General features: G+C 45.1%; 1 protein-coding gene across 17 annotated transcripts in view; it reads left to right on the forward strand.

Moving 5' to 3' along the window:
* Positions 1–22433, forward strand: part of NCAM1 (neural cell adhesion molecule 1) — a 320167-nt gene that overhangs the window by 225782 nt on the left and 71952 nt on the right. For all 17 annotated transcript variants that reach the window (XM_058446700.1, XM_058446706.1, XM_058446702.1 and 14 more), the window contains exons 2-3: positions 19371–19445; positions 21271–21489. In XM_058446700.1, the coding sequence (XP_058302683.1) occupies positions 19371–19445; positions 21271–21489 (294 nt within the window). The remainder of the gene's footprint in view (positions 1–19370; positions 19446–21270; positions 21490–22433) is intronic.

Consider the following 22433-nt stretch of genomic DNA (forward strand, 5'->3'; position numbering starts at 1 on the left):
GATGTCAAACTGTGTGCTAAGGGCAGTGGTGTCCAGTCGTAATGAGAGGTGACAGTGTGCTGGCAGCCCTCACAGCCGTCGCTCGCTCTCGGTGCCTCCTCTGCCTGGGCTCCCACTCTGGCGGCACTTGAGGAGCCCTTCAGCCCGTCGTTGCACCGTGGGAGCCCCTTTCTGGGCTGGCCAAGGCCGGAGCTGGCTCCCTCAGCTTGCGGGGAGGTGTGGAGGGAGATGCGCGGGCAGGAACCGGGGCTGCGCACGGTGCTTGCGGGCCAGTGCGTGTTCCGGATGGGCGTGGGCTCCGCGGCCCCGCACTCGGAGCGGCCGGCCAGCCCCACCGGCCCCGGGCAGTGAGGGGCTTAGCACCTGGGCCAGCAGCTGCTGTGCTCAATTTCTTGCCGGGCCTTAGCTGCCTTCCCGCCGGGCAGGGCTCAGGACCTGCAGCCCGCCATGCCTGAGCCTTCCCCCACCTCCATGGGGCTCCTATGCGGCCCCAGCCTCCCCTTCGAGCACCGCCCCCTGCTCCACGGCGCCCAGTACCATCGACCACCCAAAGGCTGAGGAGTGCGGGCGCACAGCGTGGGACTGGCAGGCAGCTCCACCTGCAGCCCCAGTGAGGGATCCACTGGGTGAAGCCAGCTGGGCTCCTGAATCTGGTGGGGACGTGGAGAACCTTTATGTCTAGCTAAGGGATTATAAATACACCAATCAGCACTCTGTATCTAGCTCAAGGTTTGTAAACACACCAATCAGCACCCTGTGTCTAGCTCAGGGTTTGTGAATGCACCAGTCCACACTCTGTATCTAGCTACTCTGGTGGGGACTTGGAGAACCTTTGTGTGGACACTCTGTATCTAGCTAATCTAATGGGGATGTGGAGAACCTTTGTGTCTGGCTCAGGGATTGTAAAGGCACCAATCAACGCCCTGTCAAAACAGACCACTTGGCTCTACCAATCAGCAGGCTATGGGTGGGGCCAGATAAGAGAATAAAAGCAGGCTGCCCGAGCCAGCAGTGGCTTTACAAGCTGTGGAAGGTTTGTTCTTTCGCTCTTTGCAATAAATCTTGCTGCTGCTCACTCTTTGGGTCCACACTGCCTTTATGAGCTGTAACACTCACCAGGAAGGTCTGCAGCTTCACTCCTGAAGCCAGCGAGACCACAAGCCCACCGGGAAGAACGAACAAACTCCAGACGTGCCACCTTAAGAGCTGTAACACTCACCACGAGAGTCCGCGGCTTCATTCTTGAAGTCAGTAAGACCAAGAACCCACCAATTCCGGACACGGTAACGTCCTGTCTTTTATATTATATCCATTTTGATGGCAAGTCATATTTACTTTTAGAAAAATATGACGTTTTCATGTATATTGATGTACTAGTCTGGGTTCTCCAGAGAAAGAGAACCAATAGGATATACATACACACACACGTAAGTGTGTGTGTGTATATATACATTTTATATATGTGTGTGTGTGTGCATATATATATATATACATATATAGATATAGATATAGAGAGAGAGAGGGAGAGATTTATTATAAGGAATTGGCTCACACAGTTATGGAGGCTGAGATATCCAAGATCTGCAGTTAGACTGCTGAAGCCCCAAGAGAGCTTATGGTGTAGTTTCTATCTGAGTCCAAGAACAAAGAGAGCGGATGGTGTAAGATCCAGTCCAAGTCCAAGTCTGAAGGCAGAAGAAAACCAATGTCCCAGCTCAAAGATAGTCAAGTAGACAGAAAGAATTGTTTATTAATCAGCCTTTTATTTTACTGGAGACCTTCAACTGATTGGATGAGGCACACCCACATTGGGAAAGTCAGTCTGCTTTACTCAGTCCACCCAATTTCAATGTTAATCTCATTCAGAAACACCCTCACAGACACAATCAGAACAATGTTTGACCAAATATCTGGGCACCTTATGGCTCAGGCAAATTGATGCATAAAATTAACCATCACAATCAGTTTTAGTGTAGCATTGTACTTCCTAAAGTGTTACAGGGACAAACTTGAAAACAAATGCATGAAATGGGAGTTTCTGCAGAGCTATGTCACATTGCTTAATGTAATACATGGCCAAGTAGGCAGAACAACATTAGAATGATTGTAAAAATAAGCAATTCCAGGAAGGGGCTTGAAGAGTTTAACTGAGTTTAATGGTATTTGCAATTCGTCAGTTATCCCAGGTAGGTTATTGACTAAGCCAGTGACCCGCCTCACCTGGCTGTATATAAAAATCACTTGAGGAGCTCTTTAAAACTAGAACCACAGTGGCCCTACCACAGAGGTACTGATTCAAGATTTTCAGGCTGTAGCAAAGAAATCTATTTTTAACAAGTTCTGGAGGTGATTCTTAACCAGATAACCTGACCCTGGTCCAGGGCCTGCTCCCGCTGCATTTGGGAACCGTTAGACTGGTGTGAATCTCAGAAAACAATGGTCACAACATGATTTTCAGGTTATTTCAGCAACTATCTTTTAAGGCATTGCCAGGCACTATGCTGGGTATTTGGAATGCAAACACTCAGTCCTTACAAAGTTCAATCATTTAGACCAGGTGTCCCCAGCCCTGGGCTGCAGACTGGTACCAGGCCATGGCCTGTTAGAAACCGGGCTGCACAGCAGGAGGTGAGCAGTAGGCCAATGAGCATTACTGCCTGAGCTCTGCCTCCTGTCAGCTCAGCGGCAACATTAGATTCTCATAGGAGCGCGTGCGAGGGTTCTAGGTTGTATGCTCCTTATGAGAATGTAATGCCTGATGATCACAGCTGAAACAGTTTCATCCCAAAACCACCTCCCAACTCTCTGCCGGTCCATGGAAAAATTGTCTTCCATGAAACTTGTCCCTGGTGCCAAAAACTTGGGGACTGCTGATTTAGACAGATGATAATGCATTATATTATAACACAGTAAGAGCTTTGATTAAGGCACAAGCTAATTGCTATAGGGACACAAAGGAAGAATTGACCTTCCTACCTCTTTACCTTCATTCCATGGTCTTGGAGAACCCTTGGTCAGATTTTGACAGTTAAGATCAGGAGATGGCCCCACGTCGGCACTCTGGGGGCCTGGGTTGGTTTTTCATGGGAGAAAGAATCCAGAAGTGTCACATTTTGAAGCTTACAAAGGGTCGCCCTCTATTCTGTTCAGTCTAGTGTGTCCCAGCCCTCTGGCAGCTGGTGAGAGTCTCATGGAATTTCCTAGCAATAGCCTCTGAGTTCAGAGCATGCAACAGGATATTCACACACAGCAGAGGTGCGAAGCCAGTGTCCCAGCTGGTGTTTCTGGAATGCTGTGAGAAGCAACAGAATGAGCATAGAGGGTGGCTTCTTGCTCAGGCTCCTTAGGGGCCATGAGTGACACTCACTAATGTGTCCTCCAGTTAGTTCCATCTCTTTTTGTTGCCATAATGGTACTTTCCTTCTCAAATGAAGTTCTTAGCTCCCTTTCTTGACTAATTCTCACCTTTGCAGGTTTGCCTCCTGTAACTGGTATCTAAGGGAGTTCCCCAGGTAAGAAGAAGCCTCATCTCTGAGCTGAATAGCAAGGCTTTTTGCTGAGATGCAAAAATAAGCCAAATTCGTGTTTGACTGCAGCAGATTTTGCTCTGTGAGGAAACTAGACCCGACCTTCTTGACTTCAGGCTTTGGTCTCTTGGTCAGTCTTCCTCGTGACATTACAAAAGGATCTTGGTCCAAGACAAGGGCCAACCCTAGACTTCAATTTATTTTGGGCATTTGATGGCCTTTCCCAAAGGGTTCAGGGAAGGTACAGGACACAGAGGGTAAGAAGTCTTTGATGTGGTGGTTATTTTTGTTTGTTTGATTTTTTAGCCTTATAACTTACTTAGAAGTTTTGGAGAAAAATTTGAGTTTATCATCACCTCTCCTTACCTAGGAAACAGGCAAATAACTCACAGTCCAGTGAGTTTTGAGTCTGATATTGTGTACACTGGGGATCTCTGTGTGTGTGTGTGTGTGTGTGTGTGTGTGTGTGTGTGTGTGTGTGTATGTGTTTGTGTGTGTGTGTTTTGGTATTAAGATCTGCATAAGCTATTCAAAATGTGTCAAACTTGCTTAAATGGACTCAGTGAGAAATGCTCTATGAAATGTGAAGCTATGTGTAGACCCCACACTGAAAAAGAGGAGTAGACAATAGTCATTTATACCTCCAGAGAGCAGAAAGAAACTCAGCGACAGATTCGTTGTACCAGAGGGAGTTTGAGGACCGCCGCTGGGATTGTGTGCTCTTTTTTCTCGGGCCATTTATTCTAGCAACTCTGGCCCTTTAGCAGACTTGGTTGTCAGGTTGTTACCATTTAATAGCTTTCTATAAGATACTGGCATCTTTAAAGGCCAAATAGTGTTGCTGACAGCTATGACTTTATAGAAATAAAGGTAGCTTGCCTTGTTATAAAACAAGGTACATTGCATGAGCAGGAGTATGTATTCAGATAGATCAGTGCCTTTTCTTTTTGACCAAAGTTTGTTGCTACTGTTGCTGCTGTTGGGTGTGGAGGACTTCTGTCTGCCTGCCAGTCCTGTAACATATTCAGAAAGCTCACCCTGGGAATTTGAGGGTGTGAGGAGAGAGAGAGCCAAAGGGGAATGAAGGTAGGGATGCCGTTAGACAAAAAACGGGCATGTTGGGGAGATCCCAGCCCTTGTGAAACCAGCAGCCCATTTTATCACCATCGTCTGTGGATGAAAGCCTGAAAGCCACACCTCATCCTCTATGATGAGACCCTGAGAACCTCAAAGGGGCTCCTCAGTCACTCCCAGGACTCCATATCTATCTAAGAGCAGACAGATGTGTTACTGTTTCTACAGCAGCAGAAATTACAGCCTTGGCTGTCTGAAGCATTAGAACCATTCAGCATGGAGTTTGTTTGGGGAAGTTTCTTATAGGAATAGAAGAGAACTGAAACTTGAACCTCTCAGCATTACATTTCAAAACATCCTGCATAAACTCCTAATTTAAATCTGTTCAGATTGATACTAGTTAGTCTGAGGGCTTCTCAGTTTTAGAGCTGTCAGTCCAATTTGGAATAGGAACTAGTTACTGCACCCCATATTTAGCTACTGTTGAGGTTGACTCTATTTTTAAAGAAGAAAAATTCAGTGACTGGTGACCTGGGTTCTTTTAAAGGAACCCAGTTTTGCCTGGTCGCTGTGACTTCACACCACTTTGAAAGTTCAAAGTTGTCAGCCCTTTGAGAGCCTTGCCCCAAGGGTTTAGGGAAAAAGTATAGGACACAGAGGGTCAGAAGCCTATGATGTGGTGGTCAGTTTTTTTGTTTGTTTGTTTTGGGGTTTTTTTGTTTGAGCTTTTCAGCCTTATAATTTACCTACAAGTTTTGGGGGAAAACTTGGGTCTTATCACCACCTCTTGTCATCTAGGAAACAGGCACATAACTCACAATCCAGTGACTTTTGGTCACTAACATTCCCAGGAGGGAATTCACTGTCCAGGGAGGCAGGGTGAGGAAGGTGGTTTGTGTATGTGTGTGAGTGTGACTGTGTGTGTGTGTGTGTGTGTGTGTCTGTGTGTCCCGTGTGTGTATGTATGTGATTTCTTCCCATTGTCTCACTCACATCCCTTATTTAGAGTTGGTGCTGGGATGCCAGGCAGAGTCACTGTGGTCACTGTAAACTTCCACCTCCAGAAAAGGCATTTGTTCTCCTGAAGATTGGAGGAAGTTTTCTGCACACCTCCCCTGAGAAGAGTTTGTCCTCTCCGTAGGCTTTTCCCTTTCATTTAGACAGTAATACCAGTGATCCACGAATAAGGAAGCTTAGTTACTTGGTTTTAAAGTTACAAATAACTAGAATTTGTCACTTTGGCGGGGAAGTTAAGAAGCACAGCCTCGGCCGGGCACGGTGGCTCGCACTTGTAATCCCAGCACTTTGGGAGGCCAAGGCAGGCAGATCACAAGGTCAGGAATTTGAGACCAGCCTGGCCAATATGGTGACACCCCGTCTGTACTAAAAATGCAAAAATTAGCCAGGCATGGTGGCGTGTGCCTGTAGTCCCAGCTACTCAGGAGGCTGAGGCCAGAGAATCACTTGAACCCAGGAGGCAGAGGTTGCAGTGAGCCGAGATCATGCCACAGCAGTCTGGCCTGGGTGACAGAGCAAGATTCTGTCTCAAAAAAAAAAAAAAAGAAAAGAAAAGAAGCATAGCCTTTGTGAAATTCTTCCTAGAAGGAGACTCAGCTGCCATCTGATTAACTTGGTTTATGTTTGTTTCTCGTGGGTGAGCCTCGTTACTTGTCCCTGACCTTTGAATTGGTTCCTTGGGACTCCATTCCGATTTTAGTCCTTGAACATCAAAGCACATTATGACATTGTGCCTTGGGGGTGGGGGGCTGTCTTTAATGTTTCTGTCTTTGATTTCACAGATTGGGATTCAAAGGCTCTCTTGCCTGTTGGATGAAGCAAAGTGAGTTTGTCAAGGACAGTTGGGTTTGGATTGAGGGAGGAGGAAAGTCTAAGAAAATCGTGAAAGAACTTAGTACTGACTGCTTAAATAAAAAATAAAAATGGTACCATAAAAACAAAACCCAAACAAACAAGCAAAAAAAAAAAAAAAAAAAAAAAAAACTATGCTGGATAAAAGGATCTCATTCCATATTCAATTTGTATGACTTATTAGCAGTTCTTTTCAGATGTAGCATTATTCTGGGCAGGAAGACAGGAGCATAATTAGCACATGGGGGAGGTCCCGGTGACCAAGTTTGTGTGTTTGGTTGTGTTCCCCCAACCTCCCTGCTCCTACCAGTGAACCATTTCCCCAACCCTCCTAACTGATTCCACCTAAATCTTTGATTTATTATAAGTCAGAAAAAATGGATAGCAACCTTGAGAGCAGCCAGAGGCCCTTGCTGTTCTTAGACGTACAAATCACAAGGTAGAAGTACCAAGAATGAAGACAGAATGTCGGTAACCAGCCTGGGGGTTGGGGAGGGATTTTGAGACTTTTCTGGGTCTCTGAAATTACAGCATGTGAAGACTGGAGGAGCCATCCACATAGCCCAAGGACTGTTAACTAAGAATGAGAAAGTAATGCTATGGGTAATTCTATGGATGGATGCATCATGATGTTGCCAGATGTAATACTGCAGACTCACAGAAGAAGAATGTGTTTTGGATGTGCCAGCACCACCCCATGGCCACCATCTGCTGTTGCCCCTTCTCCTCTCCCCTCTCACACCCAGCCCTAGGTTGGGCTACTCTGGGTTCTGAGTTCCTGATAAGCCATGGTCATGATGATGTGGCATTTCCTACCCTGATTAGTGGTGAAAAGCTGTGGGTTCCAGGGACAGCTTCTCATTTGTTCCATAACTCAAGAAAGCAAAACAACGATGTCCCAGGGTATTCTGTTTGGCAAGTTATTATTCAAATGGCTGGATTTTCTTCTGCTCTACCTCCTTCAAAATTTTGTATAACTTAGTTTATGTATTATCTAGCAGGTCAGGCACCATCTGATCTGGTGTGACAGTGGTTGTGGGGGTGGGGAATGGACTCTCCATCCAGTAGAAGAGTGTGACCTCCGACAGGAATCCCTTTAACGTGGACACTCTACAGATGACCCCTTAAGGAGAATGGCTGCTTGGAGACAGCAGAAGTTGAGTGGCTCTATGAATAATCTGTTTCAAATGCATACTCTGCAGGGAGTGGGGACAGAACCAGTCACAGTTTATGGATCATCAAAGGATAATTTTATTATCAACGTTTTAATAAGGGAAGGTATGGCTTATCCAGAACCCAAATTGGGGGATCAGGAGTAATCCATAGATGGGAAAATGAAAATCCAACTAGCAGCCCCTGACCCCATCCCTGTTAGTGTCCACCACCAATGCTGAGAACTGAACTGTAGAGACAGAAGGGAAGGGCTGCAGGTGGACATAGAGGCTGGACCCACTGGTGGTGAGGAGTAGGGTTGGAGGGAATTCAGTTCAGAGAGGAAGGAAGGTCTACGGCAGGGAGAAGAGTGTAGCCAGGTGGGCTCGGGAATTCCAGCAACCTGTTTCCATTCCCTGTTTAGACTCAGTATATCTCTGGGCCTGAATCATATAGCTCCTAGGAGATGGTGTCTTTCTTTTCTTACATGCCTGCCTGCCAGTTCACCCAGTAGAAAATCAACTTCTTTTTCATCAGAGTTAATTGTGAGATTGACTTTATAGAAATACATACTTAAGAGCAAGGGCTGTGGGGCTGGATCTCCCTGGGTTCACATGTTGGCTTTACCGCTCACCAGCCTTGTGGCCTTGGGCTGGTTACTTAACCTCTCCATTCCTCAGTTTCTTTGTTTATCAAATAGGATAATAACAGTACCTATCTTATAGGATTGTTGTGTGGATTAAATGAAGTGCTTGGTACAGTGGCACAGAAGATATATATAGATAGATAGATAGATACACATATACATACATATGCACACACGTGTGTATATGTATATATACATATATACATATACGTGTGTGTGTGTGTGTGTATATATATATATATATGAATGTGGAATTTTCCATTTGATATAAACCAAATTTAACAATTCTTTGCACTGGTTGTTGGAGACATTGTAAGCCTTTGTATCTTCAATAGCCCAGATGTGCTTAAAGCAATGAACACATAAGGACATTATTGAAAGGCACGGGCAGGATCTAAAATTCTCAGGATGAAGTTGCATGCTAGCATTCTCTGAATTTCTATTTTCTGAATGTAAAGAATACAACATCTGCAAACAACAGCTGGACAAATATTGAAAGATATAATTCCAACTTCTTGCCATGTTGGCAAAAGCAGTTGAGAGAGAGGGAAATGCTTCGCCTTGTATCAGTACCTTTTTATAGCTGGAAGAAAAGAATATCGACGAGTCATTTTGTCAAGGTTTCAGGAGAGCAGACCGAAGAAAACATTGTCTGGAGCCTCCTGGAAGCAATCAGATAGTGTACAGCCATTTACCAAGAAGGCCTGTCTTATCAGGGCAGATTGATGGATTGTGCTCTGTTTATCTGGAGAAGCTTAGCTGAGTTCCAAACATCAGTTTGCATCCTTGCTCTACATTTTAGTAATTCAGTTTCATGCAAAGTGCTGGCCCACAATAAGGGTCTGCTTAGACAAGAGAAAGAACAGGAAAGGTGGCCTGAAAAGGGAGCAAGAAACCTGAGCTTCTGTTAAGAAGTGCCCCTGGGGTTGGTGGGAGGCACTGGAGGGATTAATCAGCTTGCCACGGAACTAGCAGAGCACACACCATTTGTCCAGCTTATTTAGCTGTGCTTAATAGAGCTATTCTCTCCATTTAATGAGAGAATGGCTTTATTGGGATGGAGGTGAGACTGGGACAGAGCAGGCAAAGAGGAAACAGTTGAAGAAATAACTACTGAGGACACAAAAAGAAAATGAGACACAGAAGCAATAGAAAGCCCCGGGTCAAGTGTCAGCACAACTGCCAACCCCGTGGCTTTCAGACTTTGCTGCAGGCATCCCAGATTTCTGCTCCTGGTGTTTTCCTACCTATAAAATGAACGGGTTGGAGATAAGCATCAGGTCCTTTCCAGCTCTAACCTCCTTTGTTAGTAAATGGCTCTGCAATCCTGGCCATGACTCCAACGTAGTAGAAGATGGAAAAGTTGTGCTTATCATTAGGCCAGTTTCACCCCTTCTTGGCAGACCCCCACACCCTTGGCTGTCTGCTCCTCAGTGCATGAGGCTGCGGGACATTCCTGCCTTCACCTGTTGTGTTCTATATAAGACTGGGCTAATGTCCACTTGAAAAGGATTTCACTCCTGGCCTGGAATCTGGCCCTTTTGGAGCTCTATGGAGATACTTCTGATTTTTTTGCTGCTTTGGTAGGAAGCGGTAACATCTGGAGAGCATTCTCTTCTTTTATGAGACTCTGTTAAAACTAGAAAACAAACAAGCAGGCGTGTATCATCAAGTCAGGCGGGAGTCTCTCCTGGCTATGTGCTTTATCCGCGGCTTTGGTCTAGGACATGTCTGTCTCCTGCTCTTGCTTATTCTCCCTTTGAGTCATTTCTTCTGACTGCCCATTAAGATGCTCCAGCGGGCTCCAGGCGCGGTGGCTCAAGCCAGTAATCCCAGCGCTTTGAGAGGCCGAGGCGGTTGGATCACCTGAGGTCAGGAGTTCAAGACCAGACTGGTCAACATGGTGAAACCCCATCTCTACAAATAATACAGAAATTAGTAGGGCATGCTAACTGGTGGTGTGGGCCTGTAATCTCAGCTACTTGGGAGGATGAGGTGGGAGAATCGCTTGAACCTGGGAGGCAGAGGTTGCAGTGAGCCGAGATCACACCATTGCACTCCACCTTGGGCAATAAGAGCGAAACTCCATCTAAAAAAAAAAAAAGGAAAGAAGGAAGGAAAGGGAGAGAGAGAGAGAGAGAGAAAGAAAGAAAAAGAAAAAAGAACTGGGTGCCTTTTGGGAGCTGGGAATTGGTGGTAGGAATGAGAGCCTGGGAACCACATAATTCTATTACTTCTGAGGAGATCAACCAACGTGTAGATTTTCTTGCCCTATAACCAGAAGCACTGGATGCTGTGACATGAAATTAGTCACGTTTTCCAGCAGCTAGGTGGTTTGTAGGGGCAGCAACCATGGTTTGAAACCACTCCCTTCTTTCTATAAAACTAAATCGGACCTAATGAAATGCTAATTTGACCCAGGGAACTCAGGAGGCCGAGAGAACTGAAGCTGTTATCTGGCTTGGCTCTGTGTTCTGATTTGAAGCCAGCCCCCATGGAACAGAGCCAGTCCCCAATTATGCCTGATTCCCAGCAGCTCATATAATTTATTATGCTAAGAAATAGAGCCTCCTGCTTCTGGCTAGTTGGTTTCTGTTGTTTGGTTACTAGAGTTGCGTAGGACAGAGTATTTATGGTAATAAAATATCGGATAACCATCCGGGGCTTGGTTGTGAAGGGATATTCAATATCTTTTCTTCCTTACTGTAATATTAGAGTATCAATTATGATGTCATATTAGACAGAATGCTGAAGAATTCTAAAGCCATATTCACCTTCTTTATCCTTTCCCCCTTCACTCTGTCTGGAAGAGTCATAGGATTTGGGGGCAGGGATTAAGGAGAATTTTTACTAGGACTGCTTGCTGCATGGTTTTTGTGTATGACTCAATACTCAGTCCAGGTAGATTTATTAAAAATGATAGATTTTGGAAACCTGCTTGCTATATGAGTGTAAAGAGCCCAAGTGTCTCCTTCAAGTGCATTTGGTTTAGAGATGTCTATATATTTTCTGAAAGTTGTCTGTATGGCTCGTCTTTATACCAGGAAGCTCCATTCTCTTTATCCTGTGGCATAAAAAAATGAACCTACCAAGAGTCATCTTTCCCTCCACCTTTTGTCTCAAATTCTGCTTTCACGCCTCTGCTATGCACTAATGTTCCTAGCCAGAAAAGACTGCAGCTTTCAAGAGGGGTTTCCTTCATTCTCTAGGCTGCTTTATGCCTCAGGGGAAACCCAGGAGCCCAGGGGCCTGTGGGGACTTTAGACAGAGCATTTCCCAAGGGCTTGTTTATAAACTTATCTCAGTTGACTTGGAAACCCAGCTAGATCACTTTTAGATGTTTAGGTTTAAATAGGAATTAGATAGAATTCATGGGATTTATATAAGAGGACCCCAACTACGCTGACAGAAGGACCGGCAGTACTAAGTATGACTTCTGGGTGATTGCAGTTGCTGTTGTGAGCCAGCTTTAAGCCATGAGGATACTTCCAGTGGCAATTAATGTATGGTCTGCCATTATGAAGCCATTATACCGAAACAGAAGCCAAAATCTGTACAAACACATATTTTATAGTCTCTTTAAAATGGCCTCTAGCTTTTGGATTAATATTTGAAAGTTAAACAGTCTACCTCATTTTCTTCTTCCACCCAGTTACTATCAACAGTAGCTTAAGCTGGAATTGTAGGACTCACATGTTAAATATAGACAAGACTGCTCTGTCATCCCTAATAATGTATTGGTTCTTCTTTCTGCCAAAATGAGATACATTTACTTATGTCCAGCTACTTCTTGCAACAATATCAACCTGACAAGTTCCGTTATTCTATTAATACACACATATATTTTTATGGGCTCTCAATGGATGTATCCACACATACACAAAAATGTAAATACACACCACACACACACACACACACACACACACCCCCGTTAGTAGATTTTTTTTTTTTTTTTTTTGAGACGGAGTCTCGCTTTGTCGCCCAGGCTGGAGTGCAGTGGCGCGATCTCAGCTCACTGCAAGCTCTACCTCCCGGATTCACGCCATTCTCCTGCCTCAGCCTCCGGAGTAGCTGGGACCACAGGCGCCCGCCACCATGCCTGGCTAATTTTTTTGTATTTTGTTTAGTAGAGATGGGGTTTCACTGTGTTAGCCAGGATGGTCTCGATCTCCTGACCTAGTGATCCACTCGCCTCGGCCTCCCAAAGTGCTGGAATTACAGGCGTGAGCCACTGCACCCGGCCACCCCTTAGCAGATTTTTAGACAGGCTGAATTCAATAGTATATAAGAGGCCCCTGCTCTCTCATTCTCCATACATGTGTCATTGGGAATTTTGTTTGTTTGCAGGGTGTATGTGTGTGTGTGTGTATAAGTTCAAAGTACTGTCATGTGTACTGTCATTTAAAAACATACACACAGCTTGACCTCGTGTTTGGTACTTTATGTACATTACCTTTCTAAATAATTTCAATATCTCTTCGAGATGAATAGGATCATTATATTCACTTACGGATGAGGAATACAGGCTCTGAAATTCATCTGAGAACTCACTTAGTTTACTAACTGTCAGAGCTGGAATTTGGACCCAGATCTCCCTGACTGCAGATCGTGAGTTCCTAATCACAACTATCTCCTGCCTATTTAATTCTTGTGACAATGCAATCGCATTCGTTCGGTTTTTACAGACAAGAAAACTGAGACCAAGGTGAAGTTACTTGTCTGGAGCCCCCCATGGTATGATTTTTTGGCTGTGGTTAAATTTAGTCTTTTATATCTGTAGTGTTCTGACCAGCAAATAAAATGCTTTATTTTATTTATTGATTGATTTATTTTAATTTTTTTTATTATTATTATACTTTAGGTTTTAGGGTACATGTGCACAATGTGCAGGTTTGTTACATATGTATCCATGTGCCATGTTGATTTCCTGCACCCATTAACTCGTCATTTAGCATTAGGTATATCTCCTAATGCTGTCCCTACCCCCTTCTCCAACCCTACAACAGTCCCTGGAGTGTGATGTTCCCCTTCCTGTGTCCATGAGTTCTCATTGTTCAATTCCCACCTATGAGTGAGAACATGCGGTGTTTGGTTTTTTGTCCTTGCGATAGTTTACCGAGAATGATGTTTTCCAGTTTCATCCATGTCCCTACAAAGGACATGAACTCATCATTTTTTATGGCTGCATAGTATTCCATGGTGTATATGTGCCACATTTTCTTAATCCAGTCTATCGTTGTTGGACATTTGGGTTGGTTCCAACTCTTTGCTATTGTGAATAGTGCCGCAATAAACCAAAAATGCTTTATTTTAATGTAGAGAGTAGAACTGGGCCACCTGACCACAAACTAGATTATTCTGGAAGGTTGCTTTATCTTAAACCATAAAGGGAAAACATTGCTCCCCTCAGAAATAGTAACTGAAATAATTTCTTTGGGAAGGGTTGTTACTAGAGGTTAATTAATAATAATACACAACAGGTATTAAATGCTTATTATCTGCTTTACATATGTCGGTTCATTTCATCTTTTCAAAGCCCCATGAGGATGGTTCTGTTTTTCCCTGTTTTACAGATGAGACACTGAGAGGTTAAATAACTTGGCCAAGATTACAAAGCTAATAGGTGGCAGAGCTGAGATTCAAACGCAGGTAGTCTGGGCTGTTGGCCTTGGCCTTAACCACTCTGCAGTGTGACCACATTCGTTTCCACTTCACTTTCACTGATTTTGTAGGTTTAGTGGTGAAGAGACCCTTTATTTTCCCTCCAGTAGTTTGCTGATAATGAGAGCAAGCCTTCTGTATTAGTCTGTTATTACAATGCTGTAAAGAAATGCCTGAGACTGGGTAATTTATAAAGGGAAGAGGTTTAATTGACTCACAGTTCTGCATGGCTGGGGAAGCCTTGGGAAACTTACAATCATGGTGGAAGGGAAAGCAGCACAGACCTTCTTCACGTGGCAGCAGGAAAGAGAAGGGTGAATGAGCAAAGCAGGAAGAGCCCCTTATAAAACCACCAGATCTCTGAGAACTCACTCACTATCATGAGAACAGCATGAGGGAAACCTCCCGCATGATCCAATCACCTCCCACCAGGTCCTGCCCTTGACATGTGGGGATTATGGGAATTACAATTCGGGATGAGATTTGGGTGGGAACACGGAGCCAAACTATCTCACCATCCCAGGCAAGTGGCACTGCTTCCATTCTTACGCTCCTGGTCTGAGCATCTGGATTTCCCACAGGTATAGCCAAATGAAAGAGACCTTAGCATTCAATTACACTTTGAAAAATACAAAAACAATTCTCCATTACAGTGGTTATGTTTAGCAATACTTAAGGCTCATTTCTAGAATGATAGCCAAGAAGACAAACATATAGCTGTAATTTAATGCCTTTTTCAAAAGTCCATGGTCATTATTAAATAGATTATAGAAAACTCCCTTATCTCATCATAGTCACCGATGAGATTTATCCTCTGTGTTTCACCCGTCCTTTAAATTGGTGATCAGAGCATCTTGCTCGGGTGTGTCTACATTCCTGGGCCCTGAACATCTATAATGTCTTCCTCAGCCTCCAGTGTCTTTATAACATCTTGACAAGAAAGTATTTTGAATTAGCCATGGGAGAGACCTTGGTTCCCTGTCTGCTGTGAGCTCCTCCCTCCTCAAGCCCGTTGGAATCTGAAAAGAAAACCGATAAAATAAAACTACTGCAAGAAGTTGCTGATTCAAGTGAACTCTCTTTTGAAATCAGAACAAATTATTCTCTGTTGCTTTGCCCACCTCTTCTGATAAGCACCTGAGCATCTTTTAGGAATTGAAATTTTAATTCACTTTTCTTCAGCAGCTAAGACTTCGTAGCCTACCTCTGCTAGGGAGTTGAGAGTTACAAAACATCTATCTACACCTGAAGCCATTTGCTAAAAGAGTTGTCATTCCTTTCAGAACATAGCATCAATTTAAAAAAAAAAAAAAAAGACATTTAAACAGAAAACACGTTTCAAAATATATCAGTCTCCCATTGGGCTATTTTACTCAACTGAGGTTGGGAGAGGGAGATTGTTCGGTTCTCAAAAGAGAGAACCTTTTTTTCTGTCTGTGAACAAGGGATATGATAGTGTGGTAGAAATGGCCGGACTTGGGACTCCAACCCAGGCTTGAATCTTGACCCTATCATTATCATCACTTACGGCTCTGAGCGTCCCTTACCCATAGGTAAAATAGAGGCTATAATGCTGTGATTTTCTATGAGCAAAGAGGCCAGTTATAGTTAACCAGCATAGAAATGATGACAGCAACTTTATGTTAGTTTTTTTTTTTTTTTTTTTGAGATGGAGTCTTGCTCTGTCACCCAGACTGGAGTGCAGTGGCATGATCTTGGCTCACTGCAACCTCCGCCTCCCCGGTTCGAGCAGTTCTCCTGCCTCAGACTCTCGAGTAGCTGGGACTACAGGTGTGTGCCACCACATCCATCTAAATTTTTGTATTTTTAGTACAGACAGGTTTTCACCATGTTAGCCAGGATGGTTTCAATCTCCTGACCTTGTGATCCGCCTGCCTCGGCCTCCCAAAGTGCTAGGATTACAGGCGTGAGCCATTGCACCCGGTTGATATTAGATCTTTGTACAAAGACTGCTCTTTCTAGCCCATGATTTGGAAAGAGTATAAATGGTAACTAATAGGTTATAATAAACCTATTTGGAGATGGACAGAAGGTAATAGTAGTTGAGGGGTTTAGGGGAAGAGCTCAAGCCTTAGAAGTAGATGATTTTTAATCTTGGTTTTAGTGCTCATTAGCTAAGGGACCCTGAGCAAGTTATTTTGTTTCTCTGAGCCCCAATTTCCATGTCCATACAGTGGAGACAACAATATTGGCCTTTTTATCACTCAGAACTGTTTGCTGAAATAATGAAGTGTGTTTGTAAACTGGAAAGTGTGAACTGTCTACAGAAGAGGCCTTGGGGGATGAGTACTTCTTGGAGGCGTGGGAAACACTGTTGGAAGCACCTCTCATCCCTGCCCCTGGGTCCTGCCCAGCCCAACACCTAGGTTCATAAGCACATGTCTTTGAATCCAGCTAAGATGATGCAGTATTTATGCAAGGAGTGTTTATGGAAAGCAAGAGATGGGATACTTCGTCTGTGAGAAATGTTTACATAAGTGCCTTTTAAGGTAGGAGTTATGCCCAGTGACGAAATTCCACTTACATATGCAACTGAAAAAAAGGTGAAAGTTGAGGTAGGAATTTTTATTGGGAATAATGAAAATAGTAACAGAGTAGAAAAGGACCAGGCAGCAAGCAATGGAGGGAAGGAGTTTTGAAATCAAAGCAGGATTTCCACTTACTATCATTAAACCTAGTATTTCAACGCTTCGTGTTTGGGGAAGAATAATCACCCATTGTGCTGCAGTGGAAAACATCCAAGCATTGATTTCCAAAGAACCTGGAGTTCCTCTGGGCCAGCTTTGTCTCTGGTGTTTTGAGGGAGGAATCACTAGCTTTTCCATCTGTGCAAAAGGCCAGGCGTCTAAATGGATATCTCTTCCTTTAAAAACTTCTGTGATGATAAATGTGTGCGTGGGATCCTGTTAAGCAGGGAATTCCTTTGAAAGCCTTGTTTCCCTTTTCTCTCCGTGGCCCAGAGATAGATCCTGGCCGCATTTGGATATGAAAATTCCTCAGCCTTGCCGTGTTCTCCTGCCCCTTGAGAGTTGTGTTCTGTTTGAAAGGAGCTGAACAAATGAAGGCTGTTTTTTCACTTGGGATAAGAATATCTTTCTCAAAGCAGTAAGGGCTGAACGAGGGTAACAGGATCCATATGTTGAAGCTGGCTGCTAATACTCAGCATATGGTCCAGCAAACTTTCTCGGGGGGACTCAGCTTCTCATTCTTTAAGGAATGCCCCACTGAACTCCAGAATAGATCAGGACTTAGGTGACTGTGGCATAGACACAGCTTCTGGGCTTCATAAACCTGTTGTTCCCAGAAATGAGAGCCACAGGAAATGACAAGAAAGGTCCTGGCTGGCCTTAGCATGGATAGCACTGGCCTGCAGCTCTCTTTGTAAGGCTCCATGCTCCCCAAGATACAATGGGCCCTTATCAATTCATGGGCTCTCTGTGTTCTGTTAAGGGATAGTGAATCCAAGGTTGTTACTTGGGGTCCCCAGATGGTGTATTCTAGTGAATGGAAACATTTTGCCCCCTGTGCAGGGGCAGCATTGCATCATGGAAAGAACACATTGCATCATGGAAAGAACACCTACGTAGAGCCAGGAGGCCTGGGCTCTGGGGTCATGCTAGCCCTAACTAGAAGTGACCATAGGGAAGTCACTTCACCTTTTCCTCATCTGGAAAATGAGGCAGGACGTGGTGATGTCTGAGACCCCTTTGGGCTCTCACAGTGTAGAATCGAGTGGCACCTGAACTCCATCCCAAGAAGAATGATAGGAGAAAGCAGCCACAGCTAATCACACTTGCACCTGCGTGCAGTGACACCCTCCCCCACCCCCCGCCCGCGGCATAGTATTCCAGCACAGCTCTGTGTGCTGCAGCCACATTCGGGAGAGGCAGGGGAAGACCTTTTATTGCTCTCAGGCAAGAATTCAGTCCTGAGCCTCAGGGAGCCGGCAGCGGTGGTCTGAGCAGGGGAGAAACTAGCTGCCCTAGATTACTCTATTTCTTCCAAACCAGTTTTTGGAAGTCTGGGTTTTCCCCTCTGATTTTCACAGAGGAGAGCTCAGCATCTTCCCCCTGCCTCTGCCCAGGGCCCCATTTCTCTCCTTATGCCCTCCTCCTTCCCTTTTCCATCCTTGTCTCCACCACATCACCTCTTTCTCTCTGAAGCCTCTGCTGGGTTTCTCCATGACCTGCCTTGTCTGTTGCTGGCGTGGTTAGGAAGGCCGCACCCCCTTTCCAGCCCCAAGCAGGCCCTCTAATCCCTGCAGTCGGCTGAGGACAACTGTAGTCTCTCTATCAAATAAGCATAGACCAAGACCTGCAGCAGCTCTGCCTGCGAGCCGGTCACCATGGCAACGAGCATTACCTCCATTCTACTGTGAAAAGAAAATGGCTGTTGGAAGGAAGGGCTCACTGAATCTCCATTCCCCAGCCTGTTTTGTTCAAGCCCGTCCCTCCTATTGGCCTGAAGAAGCCCCATGCACTGAACCAAATACCTGTTTGCCTTTAGATTTGGGGTTTACTTAAGAGGAGGAGAGGCAGAAAGAAGTTGAATTCAAAGGAATAAAGCATTTTTCCACCTCAAAACTCTATTTTCATGAGGAATGGTTATCTGCTCCCAGCAGATAAACGAGGAGCAGATGAACACAGGGATCTGTGAGATCTGGCGCAGTGTATTTTGTCTTATCGGTGCAGTGGAATGACAGAGCATATGGATGTTCAAATAAAAATTCAGGGAAAGTAGCCAAGGGACCCAGGGAATTCTGCAGGGCACGGGCTACAGAATTTCCAAAGGGTGTCTGACTAATTGGGGTGGTGATATGTGATGTTGGCTCCTTTTATGGAAAGAGGCGTGTTGGTCCTGTAGTCGTGAGGGAAGGTGAGCGTTTACCCTTACCATCCCCACTTCAAAATCAGTGTGAGCCCTCCTAGTGATTGTGTCCGGACAGCCTGGGGAACTGGCAGGAGACCCCTGAGCTTGATTCTGGAGTGCAGGCCTCCTGTGCTTGACACAGCTGTGGAGACACTTCAGATGACATCCAGAAGGAACTGGCTGGGTCACCATTTCTGTGAATCCCAGAATGTTGCTGTTTTGGAGCAGGATCATAAGTCTTCTCAAGGGGTTGGAAACATTTAGGGCAGAGATCACCCAGAATCTCCCAGGGCACCTTGCACTCTCTGATGGGAAATAGCTATTCCATAGGAGAATGGTCTGGGCCATGTCTCTTCCTGGCTGCAGTGGCCCTGGCTGTTGGTGGCACAAGTTCTCAAACTCCACACAACCTCCTCCCTTCACTCTTTCTTAAAGTCAGTTGGGAAGCCTGTTTTTGAATGGAAGATCTGGGTTTCATTCTTGAAAATTGGAATGTATGTTTGAACTGAACTTTTTTTTGTTTTGTATTTTGTTTTGTTTTGTTTTTTCAGTTTCTCTGCAGGTGGATATTGTTCCCAGCCAGGGGGAGATCAGCGTTGGAGAGTCCAAATTCTTCTTATGCCAAGGCAAGTGCCCAGTGTACAGCTGCATTTTAGAACTTGCTTCAGAAACTCACCAGGTAGAGCAGGAGCCCCCAGGCCATGTGAGCTGGCTGGTCACGCCACACCTAGAATTCTTGGCATTGCTCTATTACAGGGTCAATAATAGTATGGCCATTTAAGAGCCAGGGCCTCTTCCTTCCTTTTACAAAAAGCTGCCTCAACATAGCAAATCTGTCGTCTAGACTTCACCTTGACTACAGAGGAAGTGTAGGAGTTTTCTTAGGAAAATCAGCACAACTTCCAGAATAGTGAATCATGGCGCATCTCCTATTCTGTATGCATTCAGAGTTCTGTAAATGCCAGTGGAGAACAGCACTGGCTCAGAAACAATACTCCAGTGGATCTGTTTAAGGCTTATTTCTTAGAATTCCCCAGAGCTTGAAAATCTAAGTCTAAAACTTGCCTGTAGGTAAATAGAATGCTGGTATGGCTTTTGTTGTGAGGACATATATCCTGGGTTTACCAGGTCTATTGTGAATATCGATATTCTGTGCCATGGTCCCCACTAGAGCTCTGAGATATGCCAGACCTGGTGACCTTGTTTTACATTTAGAAAACATGCCCCATTTCCACAGCCCAGATAATTACCAGAAAATGTCGTGGAGGAAAAGGCTTCAAATTAAGCCTCGGATTCTCTGTATATGACATGACTGGGATTCAGAACATGGAAGAACCAGGAAAGAGCTGAGCTAGGTGTAAACGGTGACATTTAGCAAGCAGCTTTTGGCAGGGAGGGGCCTTTAAATGCTGTCATGATTTGCGCGGATGAGGTGGCTTGTGGCCGTCGGATGTGTTCACTGCAGCTTTGCCTTCATTACAGCAATTTCAATGATCTGGAGACGCAGCCGTGGAGCCCACAGCACATCTTGCAAATAGCGATATTTATTGAAAACATGATGAGCCCTGAAAGGAAGACTGCTTCATTTCCATACTAAGCATCTGTGCAGGGCTGGGTGGTGCAGGCTGAGAAGGGCGCCACGCGAAGAGGCAGGGCCCCATGCAAAGAGGCAGGGCACCGCCATGTCCGCCGGATCTGAGCGCCCTTCCAGCTCAGTGTCCTGGGCAGTTTCAGTGTCAGAGCCCTGTTCCAGCTCAGTGCCAGGGGCACCTCAGCCACTGCAGTCTGTTCCTCCTCATTGGTGCCTGGGGAAAGGAAGAATGGGTAGTTCTGGCCACCTTCTTTGCAGCATGCAAGGAAATGAATTTGTCTGAGCAGGGGGTGACGAAATGACAATCATGCCTGTTTGTGCAGGCAGATGCTAGAATAAACATGGCTGGAAAAAATAAAATAAAAAGTGGTTGGAATCTGCACTCCTATTCTAGCCAGTATTTCTCACCTTCAGCTCAGGAGACCCTTTATCCAAGGCTTCGAAAACAAGCTGATCAGTCGACTCAGACCGGTTAGGTTCTGGCACCTGAATCCTAAATACAATAATTCCGTTGGTTACCCGTTCTGTGAGGCATGTGTGTTCCTAGCTTAGTGCCCAGCACACAGTATGTTCTCAACAAGTATCTCTTCCATCATTGGGGATAGGACCATGATAACAACTAGCACAAGTGGTTGTTGAGTTCTTTCCAAATATTGTAAGAGGTGTTAAGTATATAATAGTTAAATGCAGATGCCAAAGAAGGGCTGCACATCATTCTAGCAGCCATACTCGCCCCTCTCTAATGTTCAAGCCTTGACTGATCTATTGTCCAGTAACTCTTACTGATCAGCCACTGTCAGTCTGGGGGGGACTTAGTCTTTTCAACTTCAGTTGCTTAAAAATAATCTCTTCCTCTTTAGTGGCAGGAGATGCCAAAGATAAAGACATCTCCTGGTTCTCCCCCAATGGAGAAAAGCTCACCCCAAACCAGCAGCGGATCTCAGTGGTGTGGAATGATGATTCCTCCTCCACCCTCACCATCTATAATGCCAACATCGACGACGCTGGCATTTACAAGTGTGTGGTTACAGGCGAAGATGGCAGTGAGTCAGAGGCCACCGTCAACGTGAAGATCTTTCGTAAGAGCCTCTTTCTTCTTCTGCATTCTCTGGCCTCTCCTTGCCAAGGAGACATGTGGGTAGTGGAAAGGTGGAAATGATGATAGAAGGACCAGCTGAGGGCCTAACCAGTCCCATTCTGTCTCCCTAAGTCTTTTCTGACCTTGGCCAACCCAGAACTCATAACCCTGGTTCACACTGGTCACAGCTACTCCCCCACAGGCGTTCATTCTCAAAATTCAAATTACACAGTTCCCAGAGGGCTGTTACAAGTTTCTCTATCCTTTCCCCAAATGTTGGCTGACTGTTCTGCAGTTTGGGTTCTTCTCCCTTCTTATTTCCCTCTCCCCTGCTGGTAATGGAGCCCAGGGCTCAGTGGGGTGGGGGATCATTATCTGAACACTCTCTGCCACTCAGAGCAGGCCGTTCCTATTGCCTCTGAAACCCCATCTGTAGGTGGCATCTCGTTACCTTGTTATTAATATCACGCATCCATCCTAGTGGTTGGAGTGATGGTGGGTGACAGCTAATGGAACAATATTGATTGCACGGTATTTATTGCCATTCCCTGTGCTTTTTTCTGTTCTTTTCATCAGCATTCTGTCTGCCATAGGAAAGTTGGGGTGGGACTGGGCATAGCAGTTCGAGTGGGAGACAAGAAAAGGACTGATGACTCTTACTATTCATTGTGGAATGGGTGTTCCACCAGTTCATTCTACCTATAACCTGTGCTTCACTGGCATCATCCTGCATGACAAGGAACCCTTGGTGAAGATATTCCTTTTCGTTCTGTAGACCCTTTTCTGCACAAAATGTGATAAATTTAGCACTCAGTGAGCAGATATTGGTTGCCAAGCATGGTAACCTATGCTTGGGCCAGCTTCTCCGCCTGACGTCTATGAGGGTGCCCCTCTTATACAACTGTACATCAGGATCGAGACTTGCCCAAGACTCAAGTCCAGGTA

Source organism: Hylobates moloch, unplaced genomic scaffold, assembly GCF_009828535.3.
Source record: "Hylobates moloch isolate HMO894 unplaced genomic scaffold, HMol_V3 SCAFFOLD_11, whole genome shotgun sequence".
NCBI lineage: Eukaryota > Metazoa > Chordata > Mammalia > Primates > Hylobatidae > Hylobates > Hylobates moloch.